Source organism: Nematostella vectensis, chromosome 8 (assembly GCF_932526225.1).
Source record: "Nematostella vectensis chromosome 8, jaNemVect1.1, whole genome shotgun sequence".
Taxonomy (NCBI): Eukaryota; Metazoa; Cnidaria; class Anthozoa; order Actiniaria; family Edwardsiidae; genus Nematostella; species Nematostella vectensis.
The window spans coordinates 6588161-6608207 of NC_064041.1; the positions used below are offsets into that span (position 1 = coordinate 6588161).

At 40.7% G+C, this 20047-nt stretch overlaps 1 protein-coding gene across 1 annotated transcript; it reads right to left on the bottom strand.

The window, feature by feature from the left end:
- Positions 1-927: 927 nt before the first annotated feature.
- Positions 928-20047, bottom strand: LOC5503182. Its single transcript, XM_048731585.1, has 19 exons — positions 19970-20047; positions 19007-19351; positions 18544-18652; positions 17807-18054; positions 15867-15981; positions 14339-14574; positions 14169-14271; positions 13123-13367; positions 12916-13021; positions 12059-12468; positions 10953-11058; positions 9554-9798; positions 9098-9206; positions 6843-7078; positions 6241-6349; positions 4872-5200; positions 4026-4067; positions 2684-2799; positions 928-2162 (listed from the first exon to the last, which is right to left on the bottom strand). Exons 1-18 carry the CDS (start codon positions 19977-19979, stop codon positions 2684-2686), a joined length of 3219 nt encoding a protein of 1072 aa, XP_048587542.1. The 5' UTR covers positions 19980-20047; the 3' UTR covers positions 928-2162.

Here is a 20047-nt window from a genome sequence, read left to right on the forward strand (position 1 = left end):
AATATTTATGATGCGTCGTCACATGACCTTCCCTGCTAGCAGAGGCCTCTTTTCTCTGTATTTCGCTGTGCTGGCGTTCGCGAGGAAAAGAGACCTCTGCCATGGGTCGAAACTGTTTTCGTTTGGCATGCGTGAGCGTTAATAAGCGACCGACGTGCCAAAACCCGTACCATCGCGCGAAGTCAATATGCTAATATGCTTTGCATGGGTTTAGTCGGAAATCATGAATCAAACTCCGGTTAGTTCTCTTCGAAAAAAGAAAACAACTGTTCAATTTCAATCGCCTAAAACGTCACTATAAAGATTGAACAGCAAACGCAGCAAAGACGAGTTTTGTCTTGTTTGTGGGATTAATTTCAAGACATCTGGGCAGGCGAGTTTCTTCAATGTAAGCGCACAGTTCGACTCGAAGAAAATGTTACAAAACTTTTTGGTAAACTTAGATCACCTATTTCCAGAAGAATATGCAAAAGCTGTAAACGGAAGATTGACTCGTTAGTCAAAAGAGAGAAAATTCTGAATGAAGATAAGGCATTGAATGGCTTTTTTAATAATTCGTCGCGTGATATTTTTACGGAGGACGCCGTTTCGAATGCGGGCTTATTATCCCGCAGCGGATATACGTTTCATGCATGCACTAGTCATTGTGGGCTCAAATAGTGGCCAGTAATTAATGAACGGAGCATGCGCTCTGGATCTCCCGTCTACGATCGTGGACGGCGGTTTGATCAAACGAACTTGCGACCCATGGCAGAGGTATCTTTTCCTCGCGAACTCCAGCCCAGCGAAATACAGAGAAAAGAGGCCTCTGCTAGCAGGGAACACATGACCTTAATTCAAAGCGCTAAAAAAGTACACGGTTTGAGCCCCCAAACAGAGCGTACGTACTATTCTCAATTAATAGCCATAATTAAAAAAACAGCTGAATAAAGTGAAACTTTGTTTTATTTTATGTTTTATTTGCTACTAAAACTACTAACTACTAATGTGTTCTACACATTTGTAATAACCATCGCAATTTGTAAGAAACCCTTGTCGCAATAGGCCATTCCAACTATAAGTTTGCACGCGCATAACCATAGAAACCTACTTCAACTACCAGAATGCAGCGCGCGCTTTTTTAAGCTTACATCTCGCGCTTCATGCCGGTAGCTGAGGTAGGTTTCCATGGTGATTGCGCGCGCATGCTTAAAGCTGGAATGGCCTATTTGTAATAATTTTTGGTTATTACAAATTGCGACAGGGGCTTATTACAAATTGCGACAAGATTATTACAAATTGCGACAAGTTCATAACAAATTGCGACAAGTTTATTACAAATTGCGATAGGTTTTAAAAACTGCAACGGCTATTACAAATTGCGACAGGTTTATTACAAATTGCTACAGCTTTATTGCAAATTGCGACTCTACATAAGTGCACATTTACTTCCGGTTGCTTCATTGGATCCAAGAGCCTCGAGTGCCCGCTTTATTTAGTGACAGGCCGCAATTGCGCAAATGCGATGAGCTGCTCGCGCTCCAGAACTTAGCTCTAGTCACTAAATAAAACAACGCTCGAGGCCCTGGGTACCAGAGGCTCCGAGTTTCGCAGCGAAACGTTTTAAGCGAAGCGAACAAGTTCGACCGAGTGAAAGTTTTCGATCCACCAAAGACCCCACTCAACCCGGGGATACGCTTGAAATTAGTTCCCGGCGTTCTATCTGTTTCCTGTGGATGGAATAGTTAAGAAGGCCTATACCAGATCCCGCGCTTTCTCGCCGTTCATATAAAACCACCGGAAACCCGATAAGAACACCTGAGCTAAGACTGCGAGTTCGTCTATTGCATTATTGTGCTCTGTGGAAGTCACCAAGTACCATGCTGTTGCACAAGGATATTCGTGGTATTCTACTGTGAGACATTGGGAGGCCATCAGGGGCGGATCCGGGAGTTAAAAAAAAAAAGATTTGGGGGTGGGGGGTGGAGTGGGCGATGCTAGGTTGTCAAGAAAGAGGGGGCCGGATTCATTGTTCTTCCATGGATTTCCTTATATTTTTTGTTACTTTTAAGCCAAATATCTGAAAATACGTGAGCCAAGGACCGCTTGGCCCACCCCTAGATCCGCCCCTGATTATGTTACACGAGTTCTGTGATACTGCAGATTACATTACTCTCTTAGGCCTGTGGAAGCAACATAGAAACATATATTACTAAATGTCCACCACGTATATGAGGAAGTTTACTTGGATTACAATATTGTTAAAAAAATATTAATGGCAATCGAATAAATCACATCTTTTTACAGAAGGATTGTTTGTTATGGGTATATAACATGACTTATCACTGCAGTGTCTGCTTTCTCTATCAAGGTTTGTGTTACCAGGAGTTAAGTGGACAACTGTCGGTGAACATGAACCCCCACGTTTCCATGGATCCTCCATATGGGGTCGTAGCAGGGGGTGGGGCTTTGGAGGCAAGTGCCCACTTAACTAAATATTTTCCGAAATTATAAGGAAAGGAAATGTAGGGGCGTCGCTGTGTCCTTGCACCTTTCTTGACGTTTCCGTACCGTGCCCCCCCCCTAAAAAATATACCTTTCGAGGACTGCTACGACTCTGTACTCAAGGTCTTGTGTTACCAAAAGAGAATACCTTGTCCCTAATAACTCTAAAGTTGTTAGTAATATCAAAACTTCAACTTACTTAATGGGTATTGGTCCTTTTTAAGATGTGGCATCCAGCAACTATGACCGCTACACAAACGATTAAAGCAACGCCATTCGCCGCGAACAATATCGCTGTCAATTTGGGAACATCCACTAAAGACAAATACATACACAGTTTAGATAATAATGTAAAAAAAATAATATTGAATATCTAAAAATAATATTAATGCCCATGGACTTAATATAGAATATAGAATATTCTATATTCTGAATTAATATAGAATATGGAAATATCTTAGTTTTGTAAAATTTGAGTTAATGTCCATAGACTTTTTTATGCTCTAGCAATAAGAATGGAGCCATATTTAATGGTGGATGGATTGGTACTTTCACAAAATTTGATTCAAGCGCCTGCAGTCAGCGGTGCTGACTTAGTTATGTATGCGCGCGCAGAGATCTGCCTCGCTCTCGTGTTATTGAACCGCCATCTTGTTTTGGTCTTCCTCGCCGTTCCGTTTTTAAAAGCACTTCTTTTGGTGTTGCGTTTGTCCTCATATTAACTGGCGAAGAGCAAAGTTGTATTTTCAAATGTTGTGTATTCAAAAGTTGTGTATTCAAGTGACAGTTTGAGTTGTTATCAGAAAAATCTGAATTTATACCTACCTTTTTTTAACTCGGGGACGGGATAAATTTATACCTTCCTTTTTGAACTCGGGGACGGTATAAATTTATACCTTCCTTTTTGAACTCGGGGACGGGATAAATTTATACCTTCCTTTTTTAACTCGGGACGGGATAAATTTATACCTTCCTTTTTGAATTCGGGGACGGGATAAATTTATACCTTCCTTTTTGAACTCGGGGACGGGATAAATTTATACCTTCCTTTTTGAGCTCGGGGACAGGATAAATTTATACCTCCTTTTTTTTAATCGGGGACGGGATAAACAACCTACCTTTTAGAACTCGAAAACGGGATAAATTTTTACCTACCTTTTTTAACTCGGGGACGGGATAAATTTATACCTTTCTTTTTGAAGTAAGGGACGGGATAAATTTATACCTTCCTTTTTGAACTGAAGTACGGGGTAAATGTATGCGTTCCGTTTTGAACTGAGGGACGGTATAAATTTATACCTTCCTTAGAACTAAAGGGTATTTTTAGTCTTCTATAGACAATTATTGGTTTGCTCCTTTTTACATGTAACTAACGAATGACAAGTGAAAGGTTTTGACATATGGTCATTTTTTATCGATTATATATATTATCCGAGAAATATATCGTATATTATCGTATATTCTTGCCATTTTTTTCTAAACGGTATTTTCTCCTGACGTGCTGTTTATATTTAAAAAGAGAAAAAATGATTATCACTAACCTGTTTCATCTTTTACTTCTTCAACTTTCTGGGGCTGTGGCTCTGCACACAAAATTAAGAAAATTTCACATACATCATTGATTCCCAGACAAAAATAACTATTTCACAATAATTATCATCCATTAACAAAATTTACCCAAGGGGGGTGAAATGGGGGACTCACACTAGAAAGTTATTCGATGCTAGAATCAAAAGGTGTAAAATTTCCTTTCTTAGGGTCTTTCCAAAAGTGTGCTTTCCCTTAGGGTGCCTCGAACTACCCCTGTTCCAGAGCCTCGTGCGTCTCTCTATTTAGTGGCCAGCGAGACCTCGCTGGTCACTGAATAGAAAAACGCTCGAGTCTCTGGGGCCAGAGTAGCCTCGAACCCGTTTCGATATAAATAGATTGGTTTAATAGGGACCCCTTGCGAAGCATTCGAATCATAGCATCACCATTCGCCTGCCATACTAAACTCTACCACTTTTTGTAAAAATTCTATCCCCCCACTTGTAATGTTTAACCCCTTAGCCAATACCTTCCCTTCTTTAAATAGTAACCGAATTAGAACATCTCTTGTGCGTTGAGGATAAAGAGAAATTGAAAACCTGAAAAGATGCTATTCCGGGTAAATCGGCATATCTTAGGGTTGTCGGTCTAAGAAGGGTAAAGTTCTTTTTGTCCTGTGTGAATGTGCAACGGATGCGCCCCGAATCGTGACAGCACAGGAGGCATCTGCCCGCCTTCCCTCCTCCCCCCAATATTTAAAATTTATATAAGGAAATGGCCAGTAGTGGGCGTGTCTGTGTCCCCCAAATCTTTCGTGGGCTGCTAAGGCATTGGACACATTCATTTTAATCGTCACTTACCTCGATAAACCACATCCTCAATGGTAAGCTTTAGCGATGTATTATTGCCGAAGGCAACTCGTGAAGGATCGAATCTCCCTAACGTCAGAACTACCCATTCCTCTGGCTCCACTAATCTGTCATTTGTAGTTGCCATGGCTACAGATATCTTCCTGACATCCATGTTAAACACCATAGAAATATTATGGGATGCGTTTACAGGGACTGGTATCTGCCAGTCTGGAAATGCTGGCATGCCGGGAAGCGACGCTATCGTCTGGGGTATCAAAAGTGCAGTGAAGTTAAAGTCGTCTTGGTGTGCTGTCGATGATTCGTTTATTGGGGTGAGCCTACGAATGACGGAGAGTTGCTGTTAACACACACTATTAGACAGGTCTTGTCAAATAAGGAAGTATGTATGTATGTATATATTTATATACACCTATTTCAATAAACGTTGTCAGTGCAAATGGCGAATGGAAAATGGCAGTTATAAAACCCATTACTGCTTATGGATATAATTATTTGTAAGAATAAAGAATAAAGTAATATAATCACAGAAGTTATCAACATTTTCCTACATTTAGTAGAAATTTGACAAGTTCCATGGTATTTTTTGACAGGAGAACTGCCATTTGACAATTGTCATTTGCCATTTGCACTGACAACATATTTTGAAATAGGTGTATATTTTCCTCGAAAGGGTCTGTTAGGAGTCGGTGGTGGCGGCGATTGCATGGCCATATGGCAATGGAGATGGTAATAGTGGTAATGGAAATTACAATAGTAAATAGCAAAACTAATGATAATGAGAATCGGGGCAAGCTGATATTTCTAAGGAAATAATCGAATCATTGGCCAACAGGAACAGCGGTCCATTTTTTTCATTTTAACCCTAAAAACAACTTAGGTGCAGAAATCTCGGAATGACCATAAAAAAAGCAAAGTTTTATGCGTCATTTACCAAATTCTAATGCCTTCTTCTCGAGCTCCGCACAAATAGAGTATTTCTTCGGCAACTTTCCATGACGACCATCCAGGGGTGTCTTCTGATAAAATTCCCTTCCGTTGGGTAATTAAGCTTTACATTATATATCATAACTAAGGGATAGATCATCAAAAAAGATGGACCATCAGAAAAGTGAAGAGGGGGGGGGGGGGGGGTCGTGAAAGTGTTATTATTATTTTATTTTATTCCTCGAGACGTGAATAATGCTTTTTCCTTTCTGTTTACAAATTTCTGTCTGGTTTAAGCTGCATGAATTTTTATTCAAGTTTTTTTTTTAAGCGTATTATAAATTTTTCTTTGGTTCCTTCTTAACTTTTCTAATGGTCCGTCGCGATTGTGCTTTACTGAAAAGAAAAAAAAAAACTAGCAACGAGTACTTACCGCACAGAAAAAGGAATGTCAGATTGTCCTTTACTGACAATGACAGACACAAGAGTTGTGTTACCCTCTGTCACCGTGCTGTTTTCCGGGATCTCAAATTCTATTGTTACTAGATTGTATCAAAATAAAATAAAAATCATTACATGAACACATTATGTTCCCATTAAAACGGACAGCATTTTTATATAAAACGGACAATTTCTCTTCCTTTGTCTGAGAGAGACAGCGGAGAGAAAAATGTAAGTTCGTTGACTGGCTAATTTCATTAAATGGTTTTTTAGGGGTGCATTTCAAGATACACAGGGCATTTTTTCTCGTAATCGAAAAGTAGAAACCAATTCTCCTTTTTTGCAACTGGCAACGCAATGAAATTTGCGAAGTTTTGGGACTTGCATCGCAACAAAAATTGCTGTGCAGAAAAAAAAAACGATTCGTGTAACACGCATTTAGCGTAAGTCTCCAGATTTCGTATTGACCACTAACGCACTTTGTAATAAATTTGGCGCACTTTGAAATACGTTACGCAACTTGCAGTACACGGACACACTTTATAATGCATAACACAAAGCCTGTACATCTGTGGTAGTGACATATTAATTTACCTTTGTCGTCGTTCAGGATTGTGATCTGGTGCGTATCGCGTGTTTGGTCGATGACCACATTTCGTTTCCCACTATAAAGCTTTACGCCAAAAGTCTCGTCTAGCTCGGTCACGTCATCATCCCTTATGGTCACTGTGAAGCATGAGGTGTTCGTCCCATACGGAATAGTGACGGTGAAGTTACTGAGATGTATAAAATCCCTTCCAACTGACGTACTGATGTGGTACGTGCTGACACTGTAAAGAAATGGCAAGTAGCCGGTTTCTAAATGGGTCTGAATTATGTTTCCTGGCTTTTTTTCCCCAAACCCCTATTTCCCCGTTTCTGAAAGCTAAACTAAAGCCTAGTACCAAAAACTCGCAGAAAGCACCATGTGGAGGCTACATTGAACAAAGGTTCTTATACGTGCTTTCACTTTTAACGGTAATACAATTTATCCGAGTAGATGTAAAAGACGGGTACTTTGTAAGAGACGGGTATAACTCTCTCTTCTCTTCTTTGACCATTAGTTAGATGGTAATACGTACTTGTAAGAGACGGGTACAACTCTCTCTGTCCCCTACTATTATATAGATGGTAATACGTCTTTGTAAGAGACAGGTATAACTCTCTCCCCTCTGACTATTAGTTAAAGGGTATAATACGTACTTGTAAGAGACGGGTATAACTCTACTCTCCCCTCTGTCCAATAGTCAGAATGGTAATACGTAATTGTAAGAGACGGGAAAAATTTCACTCCCCACTGACGATTAGTTAGATGGTCAAACGTACTTGTAAGAGACAGGTATAACTCTCTCCCCTCTGACCATTAGTTAGATGGTAATACGTACTTGTAAGAGACAGGTATAACTCTCTCCCCTCTGACCATTAGTTAGATGGTAATACGTACTTGTAAGAGACGGGTATAACTCTCTCCCCTCTGACCAATAGTTAGATGGTAATACGTACTTGTAAAAGACGGGTATAACTATCTCCCCTCTGACCAATAGTTAGATGGTAATACGTACTTGTAAAAGACGGGTATAACTCTCTACCCTCTGACCATTAGTTTAGATGGTAAAACGTACTTGTAAGAGACGGGTATAACTCTCTCCCTTCTGACCATTACTTAGATGGTAATACGTCCTTGTAAGTGACGGGTATAACTCTCTCCCCTTTGACCAATAGTTAGATGGTAATACGTACTTGTAAGAGACGGGTATAACTCTATCCCCTCTGACCAATAGTTAAAATGGTAATACGTACTTGTAAGAGACGGGTATAACACTCTCTTCTCTGACCAATAGTTAGATGGTAATACGTACTTGTAAGAGACGGGTATAGCTGTCTCCCCTCTGACCATTAGTTAGATGCTAATACGTACTTGTAAGAGACGGGTATAACACTCTCTTCTCTGACCAATAGTTAGATGGTAATACGTACTTGTAAGAGACAGGTATAACTCTCTCCCCTCTGACCATTAGTTAGATGGTAATACTTACTTGTAAGAGACGGATATAACTCTCTCCCCTCTGACCAATAGTTAAAATGGTAATACGTACATGTAAGAGACGGGTATAACTCTCTCCCCTCTGACCATTAGTTAGATGGTAATACGTACTTGTAAGAGACGGGTATAACTCTATCCCCTCTGACCAATAGTTAAAATGGTAATACGTACATGTAAGAGACGGGTATAACTCTCTCCCCTCTGACCATTAGTTAGATGGTAATACGTACTTGTAAGAGACGGGTATAACTCTCTCCCCTCTGACCAATAGTTAAAATGGTAATACGTACTTTTGAGAGACGTGTATAACTTTCTCCCCTCTGACCATTAGTAAGATGGTAATACGTACTTGTAAAAGACGGGTATAAGTCTCTCCCCTCTGACCATTAGTTAGATGGTAATACATACTTGTAAAATACGGGTATAGCTGTCTCCCCCGTGACCATTAGTTAGATGGTAATACGTACTTGTAAGAGACGGATATAACTCTCTCACCTCTGACCATTAGTTAGATGGTAATACATACTTGTAAAATACGGGCATAACTCTACTCTCCCCTCTGTCCATTAGTTAGATGGTAAGACGTTACTTGTAAGTGACGGGTTTAACTCTACTCACCCCTTTGACCAATAGTTAAAATAGTAATACGTACTTGTAAGAGACGGGTATAACTCTCTTCCCCTATGATAGTTAAATGGTAATACGTACTCTTGTAAGAGACGGGTATACCTCTCTTCCCCTATGATAGTTAAATGGTAATACGTACTTGTAAGAGACGGGTATATCTCTCTCCCCTTTGACCACCATCACGCACACTTTAGCGTATCCTTGAGACTCGTTTACAGACTGAGCATTATTGATGAACCCAACCATCACTGAAACAAGAAGAACAGCTCAGCTAAGATATAAATAACTCGAATAAAATTGGTACCAAGGCAAGAGTTTCATCTTCACAATGTACCCTTTTGAAGCCGTTATGTTTTGAGTCAAACATACTAGAAGACCGGGTATTATTTCACTTTTGTATCCCAATGATGAATTGTCATTGGTTAATACAGGTCACGTGTACATTTTCACAGGACAAATATAAGGCGATACCTGCCAGCCAAAGAGATATGTGTTATGTGAAAATTTTATGTCCTGCGCACCCGCTCAACCAATCCTGGGTGCGCGCCTGATTCCTAATATACTACCCGCGCTTTCGCGTTCATCCGGGACATACCATGATCGTCATTGATGATTTGAACCTCGCTCGTATTCTTACTCTCCACCACGTACACGAACGGCTGTTCGGTGGTTAAGACGATGTCAAATTGCTCAAGATATTCTACGAGCAGCTCATCGGTTACGTTTACTTCAATCTGCATAGTGCTTTCTCCCGATGGAGACGGTCCAAAGCTGTAGGTTTGTTTGACGACGCGAGGAAAGTCACGACTGTCGATCGCTGAGCTGTTCATTGTTGATATGCTATTGGTAGAATAAATCAAGTGACACCCAGTTATCTTAGCTTAGCATGTACTTAGCTCAGAAATAAACGGGGGGAAGCCGAATAAAAAAAATTCGTTATAGTGAACTACTTCACGCAGTTTATAATTATAAGTGTGAGTTAGTTGTCTAAGCATTGTCACTAAAAACAGGCAAGCGTCCCAAACGGTCCTTTTACGCCACAATAAGGTATAGTACGAGACATGACCTCGGGCTTAAACTCCTTATCCGAGAAGACAGAAAATCACAAGCTGACCTTAATACGGATTTGAAGCCGAGACGTCAGGCTTAAAGCCGCATTGTCACCAGTGCACTTCCGGAGGTCCGACGGGAACCTCAAGCGTTAAAAGACAAAAGAATCTATTAAAATCCGAGATATTTAACATGCCATCCGCCCTAAATTATCAATCACATCCTCGAAGAAACTTGCAATATACAGACTGCTTTCAATATTTTGAAATATTTTTCGCGATTTCCGTTAAAAATCATCGGAGATTGTAACGTAATCGACCGGAAGTAAAATGGTGACAATGCGGCTTTAAGAAGTAGCCTTCTCACAAGCGTTTACCCGGTATACCTTTAGGTTTTACGCTTTGCGCCGAGTCGTGGCCGCCATCCTGATTTTGAACGCACGTCTTGGCACGTGGCACGTGTAACAAAACGTGACGCTTGCCCCGGCTTTCGCGCGGCCAAATCAAAATAAGATGTCGACCTCGTTATTCGGTGCATAACGAAAAGCCTAACGAAACACTGGGTAAACGACTGCGAACAGGCCAGCTCTGGAAGCTAAGCTCGTACCACTAAGCTAAGTGGCCTTCTAGATTATGGTATTGGGCAGTTCCGGAACGATGCCATATTCCACCACTTTTTAGGAATACCCGAAATACACCAGCCCCTAGGATAATTATCCTAAAAATACATTGTTAAAAAATAATAACGCCCCTAGAAAACCCTCAGGATTTCCAATGGAAGAGGTACTTTTTTTTGGAACCACATATTGAATGTTTGTTTTATTTGCGCGCATCCAAACGATGAAAGTACCGCTTTCCAATTCTGCCTGCGAGTTTGATAAATTGAATTTGAATGAATGGCCCTGTATTTGCTTTGAGGGGACATGCAAGATCCAATAAACTCACTTGTAATAAACTGGAATCAGCGTTTTCCCGAGAAGCCGCACGGTTAATTTTACAGCTCCTTGGCCTTCTTCAAGGCTAACCGATCTCTCTACAAGCTCCAGTGTTGCTTGAAAGGAAAATAAAAGGAAAAGTTTCCGCTTACTATATATTTGACAATGGATTTTAAAACTCTGGACGGTGGTGATCGTCGGCAAAATCAATAATAAAACTAAAGGGATAGCACGTTGTGTGTGGTCAACAGCAATTCTTACCCCTAAAGGATAACATATTAGGTGAGTTCGAAGCAGTTTTGAACTACGAGCACTAAAAACAAACACAAACACAAACCCCGTTTTTTTTAAATAGCGGTTAAAGCTCAATGGAAAAATATATATTTTTTTTGTCCAAATAGCAGACAGACGTTTTCAATTAAAGACCATATAAACTAAACAAATTGTATTGGAAGTTCTTGTATCTAACTTCCCATGGCAATTGCACAACCCAAAGCATGTTGTTTCAACCAATAAATTGGTTACCACAGACTCAAATTTTAACATATTTTTTGGTCGATTAAACCATCGCGGTTTTCCAGGTGTGTCTGAATTCATGTCCAGTCGTCACAGGATGTAATGGACCACAAAGGTGCCCTCTCAGGAATAGCATAAGCGGAAACATGTTGAAAACCCCCAAAAAGCAGTTAGTACATGTTTTATACCCTAAAAGATGAGACCATCACTCCTGTCTTCTTTTAATGGAGAGTTCCCACCCACCCAGGGCTTTAAGCCCTTGTAACCGTAGCAACAGCGCCAGCTTTGCCACGAAACCAACACGTCCAGCTTTTCTTACGCCGAATCAATTTCGAGAGCTTTATGTTGGGTCGACACATGGAACTCAAATACGTTCAGCACGACAGGGGAACGCGAAGTAAGAATGGATAATCAATGAAAGAGAAGCTTTTAAAGAGATCTTATGAACCAATACCAAGCAGCTTACCATTGTCGTCGTTGTATATCGTAATAATAGTCTCGTTCTTCTCGTGCGAGTTTGTCTTAGGCTTAGTCATTCTTCTACTGATTGGGGGTCCTTTATAGTGTCTTAAAGAGTAAAATCGTTTCTCAGTAACTTACCATTGTCGTCGTTGTATATGGTAATGATAGTCTCGTTCTTGACGATAGGCTTGGTCTTGTTCGGGGTCAAGCTCTCTAAGACAATCTTGAAAGTCTCATTGTATTCCAAAAAGTCGTCATCGGTCATAGGTATTAAAAACGTACGCTCTGTCTCAGAAGGAGCAAAGGTGATGTTCAATGTGTAAGGCTCGAAGTCTTGAATAGTTGAGGCCCGAGGTGGGCATTTATAGCTGGTGTCGGTGTAGTTATAAAAGCATGTAGAATTGTAAAAGTATGTCGTGTTTGTTGTGTTGGACGAGACTGTAGTATTTAATAAGCATGTGTAGTTTTTTAGGAATGTGGGCTGTGGAGATCTTGGTGGAGGCTTTGGAAAGCCTGTCGAGCTTGTCGTGATGTCCACCGAAGAAACTCTAAAATTAAAACAGAATAAGCTTGTCAAAAATGTGTCTAGATTTTAATAGCAGAACTTATTTTTCCTGGAAGTCGTAGTATAAATGGAAAATAGACAACACACAAAAGAAAAAGGAGGATACGAGAAATGAAGGAAAGACAAGTAAAGGGAGAAACAAAGGAATATTAAAAGGATGCGAGGTATTACATTCCGTGGTGATAGAAACCTATATAGCTGAGGACCGGGCCGGGTTCTTAGAAAGCAAGTTAACTAACCCAGGGATGAATGCCCCTTTTATCCAATCAAACGTCGAGATTTATCACTGGGTTAGCGCTTACCTGCCCCCTGAATGTATTATATTATAAATGTTTGCCAATTTTTTATGGAAAAATTGATAGAAGACGTAATTCATGAACAATAAGCTATATTCTAAGCATATTTTAACTCTCTTATAAATATGACCTACTTGACGGTAATATCGACCTCTGTGTTTGGCGTCTTCTCTAGAGTTACTACAATGTGGCAATCAGCTTCCGTCAGATTGTACTCCACATGTTTGATCCCGATGTTCACTGTAATTGAAGTAAGATGTTTGAGTTTAACGATATTTGAACTTAAAGTCAAAAGTACATGTAAGAGGACGTATGGCAGCGCTAATTGGACTCAAGTTTACCCTTATCCACATCGTCGACAATAGTCACCGTGGCTTCAGTGACCAACAAGTCGACATGATCCTGAAAAGTGCTCATATTCACATGGAAAGTCTCTGGCCATTCAGCGTTCATATCGTCTTTTAAAGGTACAGTGTAGGTAACACCCGAAACCCTCGGTGCGCATTTCACAGCTTGGCCGTCCGCTAATGAATAATCGGCCTTCTCGGACAGCGAGTTGTTGGCCATTATAGGCGTGGCCTTTAGACTGTAAAAAAGAATGGATCCAATACATAAGACATCTACATCTACAATATACAAAATAAGTAAGACACTTCGCTTCAGCAAAATTTTTTTTGTGAGGGGGGGGGGGGGTGAGTTCTCTGATAAAAATCTGACCACCCCCGAAAGAACAAAGAGGTATTTTTTTATGACTTTGCATAACTTCGCGGGACGTATATTGTCGGATTTGGCTACATACCAGAGTGATCAAGCTTATAGGGGGCCCAGCCACAGTGTTTCATTTCCTTAATTTTAGAGTAAGCACGCAGCTGCTTTGTCTCCTATTATCTTTGTTCTACAAAGGAATTCTTTTGTCTCAATTCTTCTCGTTCTTTGTGTCGAGGTGCGGATATTGTTCATTTGCCCAATCAAATTGCAGCTTGTAAGAGCTGCGTACTGAACCTAATTTTACCAAACGGTACGGTACTGCATAGTTATAACAACATGATCAGAAAGGTGCGGAGTATACAAGTTTAAACGCGGACACGTTATTCCCTCCCACTTAATTTCCTACGTTTGATCGTACTCTGTCATTCTAACATCTCGCTTTCTAGTTATTGTTAGCTATAGTATATTAGAGAGCATATACCAGGGGGTGGCAAAAGAGACCTTGATCCAAGCGCGCGGAATTTTGTTATCAATCTTTTGTAGTATCGTATTTGTCATTCTTGCAAAAGGATATAAAAGTAACAAAGACTATAGGGTTTTGATTATGAGGTGACAAATATCGTGGTGTATTAGAGTACACACAACGGAAGACTATGGAAAATTAGTTAATTGTACATACTTGAAATTCATGTCGATGTCGTTGTTCCCGCTGCAACCAAATTTTAAGACAGCGCCTTCGCCTTCGTTGAACGTGTACAACGTCTCATTAAAGGTGACGTTGCCTGGAAATCATATGACTTGTGAGACATTCGGACAAGGAGAACACTTCGACAAATCATTATCAATTACCTCTATCTTCATTCCATATTTTTATCATAGCATCGTCATTTGTCCCTATATTGGTGTCCAAATCAAATGGAACCAACTTGACCTTGAATGTTTCATCGTTTTCCAGTATGTCGTCTACTGTCACGTACACTGTGACGTTCTTTGCTGTTTCGTTCGGAGCAAATGTGATTTTCTGCCCGGTGAGCTCGGGGAAATCCCCGGATGAGGCAGTAGCCGTTCCGTCCACACTAGTCAGCCTGTATGTGTACGAAGTGGATTCAGAAAATAAAACGTAAAAGTAGATATTAAGTAAACTATGAATAAAAATATTGCGTTGCCATGCCTGATACTTGTCAAGTGGTCGGATCCCATAGAAGGTCCCATCTCCCATTCAAACCCCTTCGGGAAATTCTTGATCCGCCGCTATTTTCCATTGCTTGTTCGTTAAGCCCCTTCTGCACGAGCAATTTCTAGTTGACAACTAATAGTTGGTGCTGTAGACTGGCAGTTCTTTTGTGACAATTTTTGTTCGTGTAGATGGTGCGAAGTCGGCAATTTTTATGCGGCAACTTTAGTTTAAGCTAAGCGTCAAAGCTTTTCTCAGCAATTAAAAACTGTCACACATAAGAAATTGACTCAATCGACTATTTTGCTGTTAAAAGTGATTGCGCATAAAAAGGTACATACACGGACAATTAATCGCTTCCCTATCCACACGGCTAGTTATAGTTGTCAACTAATATATAGATTTAGGCACTGCCTAAAAGGGGAGCCAGCATTGAACACCTTTTGTGTTGACTGATCGAGGTATTTTTGGGGGATCTAGGATCCTGCTCTTTACTGAGATTTATTTATTGTACCAACCAAATGGATCCAGGCCTTATTCAATAATTTAAATTATGCAGTTAGTTATAGTTGTCAACTAAAAATAAAATTACTCGTTGTAGATGGGGCTTTAATCCATTCATTGTTATTATCAATCTTCTTTTGCACTTGTTGAGCTTGCTTGTAAATGACAGTAATTGAAGATAGACTTGGCTACGATTTAAGCATAACTTTGCTTATGACTTGGTTGGTCTTCACATGACAGTGCTGAAAAACGCAAGACTAGTTCCAGTACCGCGCGGTTAACCAGCCTTTTTGTTTTGAAATGGCGGCATTTCACCGGCGAACTGTCACATTTTAGAAAACTAGACCAAACATAAGGCAAAAATTTTCTTTATGACTCCCTTATTATCACACAAATTTGTCATCTTTTGTACAGTATGGTTTAAATGCTGTACAGTAAGTCAAAACAGCGACTGAAGTCATCCTTTTGTACTTTTACTCGAATTCAACACTACGATTGTGTTTGTTTTCGCGAGAGCACGCGCATACGTTATTCAGCACTGTCTCTTCACACTTGGATTGAAAGATTCTTGACTGCAAGGCTGAGTATATAATTTATTTCAGGTACACTATGGGGTATTGTCAACTACGCATGTAACCAACACGCAAGCTTCAGCGTGACGCCCAGACCATCTAGAACAGCAAAACGATTGTTACTTACAGGATAGTTAGCACGTGCTCAGGTAGAGTAGCTTTCCCTGCTTTTGTGATCCTCACATTCACTTCTCCCGTGTCTTCGTAGAGCTCATAGGCCGTAGGCGATAATTCAAAGATTTCTTTAAAAGAAGAATAACAGGGAACAGCTTTAGTAAAAGGTAAAACGAATATTACCCTTAAATGCATAAAAGACCAAGAACAATGTTTGTACAATTATCTCTACTCACGGGGAGAATAAAAGTTTAAATTTAATACATAGATATTTTTGTCTTAGACGAGAAGAATTCGGCATTTGATTGAATATTATACGGCGATGCACTCGCTCTACCACCGTGGCTATCAAGACAACATGTGAGCAGCACAATTTCGATTTATACCAGCTTTATCAGTAGGACCCGTCGTGCTCTGATGTGCCCTGAAACATGTATTTGTTACACTGGTGCCGGTTCCTAGAAATCAGGTTAGTATGCTAGCGCAGGGATAAATAAGGTATCTAAACATTTGTTTGGATAAAAGGCAATTCATCCCTGGGTTAAACCCGCTTCCTATGAAACCGGCCCTGGATGACAAGAAAAGTTCATGTAATGTTTTTTTACATCCTGTTGGTCCACTTTACAAAATTGTCAAGGTGGCCACGGTAGCGCGCGTCGTACCACAGGCTCCCCACCCTATGCGCAGAAACGCTCATGGAGATCGGCAATGCATGCGCGCGCGTCTTTTTTGTACATCTGAGTGAGAAAAAAAAAACATGAATATAGGAAAAAATACATATTTTCCCTTTCACTTCATTCTTTAAAATCAGATTAGAAATAAAGTTTATTCTTCCTTCTTTGCAGTGGTTGGTTTCTTTTCCTCGCATCTCGTTCTTTAGGTGTGTAAAATATTGGGCTTGTTTTGGAAGCTGTTTTGAGGTGAAAATGCGACTTCAAAGACATAAATACACATAAGGCTTGCAGCTCCAAACGAGAACTTCCACTTTGGCGCGAAATTGACCCTATAAAACCGATTACCATGAGCAAGATGTGACTCGTAGTCACATCCCAAAATACGTCTCTACCGAGTTTCGAGGAGAAATATCCTCAAACACCAGGCGAAAAGTGGCAAAAACATCGACTTCTATCTTTCGTCCTATGTTCTGATACTTTATCGGTCCATTTTGAATAAAAGGGTCGCCACTCGGAACCCGAATCGAGCCCGAGCACCGTCGAGCTAGGGCTACTAAAATACTTCTCCCTCCCCCAAAGAGCAGAACGGAATGAAAATATGAATTCATAAAATGTTCTTTTGCCGGCATTTTGCTCTCAACACTACTACAAGTCTACGTACGTTACATTTTTTTGCGGGAGAAACGTCGCGACTCGCGGGAAGTAATGTAAAGAAAGAGAAAACGGCCGACAATGAAAAAAAAAATAAAAGATGATGGTAAGTAATTTGTGTTAGTGTTGTGAGCTATCAGCTAAAACCGAATACCAATGACTTCTATTCTTTGTTCAACTTAAATAAAAAGTTAAGTCGGGGTTGAAAGACTTGTTGCCCTGCAGCTTTGTTTGGTATATAAGATTCATACAAATTTCAAATTTTATTTGGACATTTTATAAATATACTTTACTTCCTTGATATTATTTTTCAGCTACAACTCTGATAAGAATCTGAAAAAAGGGATTTTTTTATGCCACGGGACGTTTATTATTATCGGATTTGCTAAGTTTTTATAGATTTAAGAAATGCCAGGGTGATATAGATCTATCTAATTTGCTTATGCTTTATAGTTTTGTAAGCAAATAGCACGTCTATTGCGAACCGGAAGTGGACTTTCCGCCGAAGTGTACCCCCCCTCCCTCCCATGGGTACGGGCCTGTTTACAAAATATTTTGCTGCTGTGTGAACCTTGTCTATTCCTCATCAAGTTCTTGTAAAAAATAGTGTATTCAGTTTTAGAATTACCTTTATCATCATTGACGATCTTGACTTTCAACACGGAGTGGTCACCAATCTTCGCTCTGGCCTCATTCGTCGTGAGAGTAACTGTGAAGGTTTTGTTAAGTTCCACTATATCATCGTCAAACAGTGGGATGCTTAAGGTCTTAGATGTGTCCGCAGGCTCGAAAATTATCTCTATATAAGGTGGTTGTCTCCTATAGTCGGCAGGGCTTGTGGCGCCCATCATGGCGGTTCCATCCGTAATTGTAACGCTAAGGAAAAAAGGGAAAACAGCCACTATTTTACGCTCCCGCTTAATTCCGACTCACTCAAAGAATCCATTTTTATCGGCTTATTCAAGCAACTAAAATGCTTTTATTAAAATATCGTTAATCAGGTATTCAACTTCAATCGTGGGTGATTATTTTAACGTTTTCTTCCAAAAAAAACTATTTTCAATTGATCTAATTTAAGTTCACCGAGCCAATAGGCGATTTTCACGTACTAATCACGTGACTTTTTGAGGGGCAAATTCAACCCAAAATAAACACAGAAATTATTACGCACTTACGACAGAGAACGACACGAAAAAAAATTTAAACCATTCAATCAAAATCTGACGAGGAAAGTTCTGGCTAATTCGTAAGGGCAAAAAATGTTGCTTTTTGTTGTTATTATTTTGTCGCTAATAGCCTGAGCGCGCTAGTTTGCCATCCAAAATTTCACGTGATCTGTTAAGTTCAAGCTGCCTATAAACTTACTTGACTTTAAGCGTAACCGACTGAGTTGCATTGGCCTTTGTAACAACAATGTCCGCCGTCCCTGCACCTTCATTGACTTCTAGCGTCGGTGACTTAAAGCCAAACGATTCTGAAAGCATTAAGTATTATTAATAGATATTTGTGTTTGCTTAAGACTGATACTTGTCCCCTATTTCAGTTGAATGAATTTAATACATGTGATGTGTCATTGTACTCAAGAGAGTAAGAGATTCATAAGCTTGCTAAAGAAAGTTCTCTAGCTCTCTAAGCCTATAGAGATGCATTGTGCAGTTCAGAAAAGACAAATACTCAATTCTATTTAACGCCCACTCTCTCCAATATTTTTTAATAATACTGGACTGGACATTTGAGCAAACATGATTTAGTTTTGAAATCGGGCGGGCGGGCAGGCAGGCAGGTAGACTTTACTACATTTTATATGTCAACGCCCTCCCTTTCTTACCTTTGATGTCGTTATCTATGATGGTAATTTCAACCTCGTTTCTAGTTCCTATGCGGATGTCAGATACCTCTGTGGATAAGGCAACCTTAAACTTCTGCGCTGCTTCGACGATAGTATCATCTGTGATCTGGATACTGATAGTTTTCTTCCTATCACTCGTGCCGAAGTTGACAATTTGCGCGCTTAAAGCCGTAAAGTCCTCCCCGCCGACAGCTGAACCGTCGCTCGTGGTGACCTTTATATCCACAGCTGCGCTCGGAGCCGGGTTTGTGCGCTCGATTTCTAGCGTGACCGCTTCAACATCCTCATTTACTGTCAATGCTGTTTGCTTGAATTGGTATGTTACTAGAAGTTAAAGTTACAAATGGAAAAGACAAAGTAAATATCTTAACTATGCAGCCGTTTTATTAGTCATTAAAAATCATTATTCCTCACAGAATTGTCAGAAAACGTCTTATATGACCTAAGTTATTATTGCTATTGTCATCGCCATCGCCATCATTATCATCATAATCATAACCACCACCGCCACCGCCACCGCCACCGCCACCGCCACCGCCACCGCCACCGCCACCGCCACCGCCACCGCCACCGCCACCGCCACCGCCACCGCCACCGCCACCGCCACCGCCACCGCCACCGCCACCGCCACCGCCACCGCCACCGCCACCGCCACCGCCACCGCCACCGCCACCGCCACCGCCACCGCCACCGCCACCGCTACCGCCACCGCCACCGCCAACGCCACCGCCACCGCCACCGCCACCACCCACCACCCACCACCACCGCCACCATCACTACCACCGCCACCGTCGTCGTCGTCATCATCATCATCATCATCATCATCATCATCATCATCATCATCATCATCATCATCATCATCATCATCATCATTGTCATCATCATCATTGTCCCTGGTCGGGCTGTTGTTTGTTGCTCTTTCTCTAGTTTATATGGCCTTACCTTTATCCATGTCCTTGATTGTGACCACGCATTCTTGACTCGCTCCCCATACCACTTGACTTGAAAAACTTGGGGATG

What these genes read in the sequence shown, in the direction of transcription:
- LOC5503182 (XM_048731585.1), bottom strand. An exon ending in GACATCGACATGAATTTCAA is followed by an intron (nt 13,368 to 14,168) that starts GTATGTACAATT and finishes TCTTTTTTACAG; the next exon opens with TCTAAAGGCCACGCCTATAA. An exon ending in CTGATTCCAGTTTATTACAA is followed by an intron (nt 9,799 to 10,952) that starts GTGAGTTTATTG and finishes TTCTACCAATAG; the next exon opens with CATATCAACAATGAACAGCT.